At 33.6% G+C, this 2,444-nt stretch overlaps 1 protein-coding gene across 1 annotated transcript in view; it reads right to left on the bottom strand.

The window, feature by feature from the left end:
• The window catches only part of VPS8 (VPS8 subunit of CORVET complex), a 439,537-nt gene that overhangs the window by 418,602 nt on the left and 18,491 nt on the right, over window positions 1-2,444 (bottom strand). The window contains exons 5-6 of the mRNA XM_007936030.1: window positions 2,094-2,126; window positions 1,119-1,173 (exon numbers count right to left, since the gene is read on the bottom strand). Of these exons, the coding sequence (XP_007934221.1) occupies window positions 1,119-1,173; window positions 2,094-2,126 (88 nt within the window). The remainder of the gene's footprint in view (window positions 1-1,118; window positions 1,174-2,093; window positions 2,127-2,444) is intronic.

Below are 2,444 nucleotides of genomic sequence, written 5' to 3'. Positions count from 1 at the left end.
GAGGAGTCACTATGAGTCGGGTCCGACTCGATGGCACATAACAACAACATAGTTTCTAAATTTTCCACTATGAACACACAACAGTTGTAAGAAAAAAAAAATATTTAAAAAATTGATTCTAAATTTCTCTCAGGAACATTATATCTTTTTCTCCACTCTTCTGGTTCCCAAACAATAAATCTCTGTTATCAAAATTAATCACTTTTCAAAAGACTAGCTGTTAAAATCATGCTAAAGATTTTGGCATAATAGGGAATTTATAAGCAGGAAGTTAAACTGTTCAAAAACAATGGAGAATAATTAGTTATCCACTCATATGGTAAATAAAGATGCAAGGCCCACAGAAGTCAAATTGTGGTTCTGTGATCAAAGTATCCTCAAGTAATCCTTCTATATTCTGAAGATTCTGCCTAAAACATGGTTTCATCAGAATTACATTTAAGACAGATGCAAAAGATTTAAGATCCAGAAGAAAGCACCAAAAATTACAGAAAAATATTATCTAATAGTTTTTTTAAAAAATAGAACCAAATGTTCAAACCAAAGAAGGATTAGTGAAACTGTGGTTGGGGGTGGGGAGGTGGGGGTAAGATACATACATACATCTTTTGATATACAAATGATATACAAATGAAAAGTAGTAGAGGTCCTTTCTCAACCAAGAAAAGAATATGATTATAGGCTAAAAAATTTCAGTTTAGAGGGATTTATAATGCAAATGAAAAAGCACTTAGTGAAATTTACTGAAAATAACTGAGAAAGCCTGCAAAATCTTTCCCTGAAGATGTTTCAGAAAATAACCACCACCAACAACTGGAGGAAGATAGATGACAATCAAGGTTCCTTTCAGCATTAAGCTGCTTTTTCTAGGTCCATAGGGAGTCAATAGATATGATAGCTTAAAAATCATAATGAAGATAATAAACTTGCAAGATGAGACAAAATGAAGCTGCGAGTCCAGTACATTTTAACTGTATAAAAATACCGCCTGTTCCTTTTCAATCTTTTCCTGGTTTTGTTCAAGAATAAAGTATAATATATAAACCATGATTAAAGAACATTATAAAACTCAAAGTATTCTTAATATTTAAAATTAGAAAAGTACTTAAAAATGTTACCAAATATTAAAGCCAATCCATGGGATGTACCAACTGCTATCAGACTGGACACTGCCTGAGAACAAAAGAGAAAATGACATTTTAAGATATTACATCAAGGATCTTGAAACAATCACAGTTGAATATGTTGGTTTTCCTTCCTCTAGGCACCAGATGGTATACTGACTATTACAAATAAGGACAATTTCAGATAGGGGGCTAAAGAGGAAATGAAACCCAGAATATTTTATTTTGGGGAATCCCTCTAAATTTACTCTAAGAGTAACAATATCAAAATATCATATGTTCAATATTATAGGCAAAAACATGCCACTTAGCTTCCTCTAAAGCAATTTAAAAAAAAAATAGGGGCCCAGATAAAGTTAAAGGCACCAACAAAGAGATTCCCATGAGCTGTTGTAAAGGGATGGGAAAACTCTTCTCCAGTTTACTCACAGGAGCCAAAGGTACCAGCAGTGTTCAAAATTCAGCACACTTCCTGACCAAGTGACTAACTAATAAGAAGCTAGAGAAAGCAGCTGGAGAAAGATGAAAAAAGAGTTTTTCAATATTCCCCAGTTCTCTATAATCACTCCAGAGATTTATTATTGGCAGGCTGGGCAATGGAGTCCAGGGCTGTTCAATGTACTATTTACCACAAAGTGATTGTACCGAATGCTATTTTCCACTCCCTGAAACAGAAGGGAGGCCAAGTGTGAGAAGCAGCAAATATAATTGTGCAGAGTGATACCACATACAAATAAACCCAGAAAACGCTAATCATTATTCCATTACCTGCTTCGCCAACAAAAGCCCAAGGAGTAATAACACACTAGGAAAAGAGGGATCCATTTTAAACCTGATTACTAGCAGGGAAAGGACTCATGAATTTACTATCCCAATAATTTATGTAATAACCTTGAACAATACGACAATAACTAAGGAAGCCCAATCAGAGAAAGTTTATCTTTAAGAGGTTATTTAAAGTATACTTACAATTGCTGTAGGTAAGCCAGCATCTACTTTGTCCTAAATGAAATTAAAAAAGAAAAGTATTTGAAAAAATATTTTATGCTCCCAACTAAGAGATTATAAAAGTCATATGTACTGACAAAATTCAAAGAGCATGGAGGTGGATCATTTTATTCTAGGAAGGATACTGATTATAAACTGAAACATAAAGGAAAAAGAGACAAGAAAAGTTTTATTTTCAAAAATATGAATAAACTGATCCATCGACCTATAGTCAGCTGATCTTTGACAAAGGCCCCAAATCCATTAAATGGGAAAGAGAATGTTTGTTTAATAAATGGTGCTGGCAAAACTGGAGATCCATGTGCAGAAAAA

This window comes from Orycteropus afer, unplaced genomic scaffold (genome assembly GCF_000298275.1).
Source record: "Orycteropus afer afer isolate SDZICR_OR568_19922 unplaced genomic scaffold, OryAfe1.0 scaffold00032, whole genome shotgun sequence".
Taxonomy (NCBI): domain Eukaryota; kingdom Metazoa; phylum Chordata; class Mammalia; order Tubulidentata; family Orycteropodidae; genus Orycteropus; species Orycteropus afer.
This window is presented reverse-complemented; position numbering and strand designations above follow the sequence as displayed.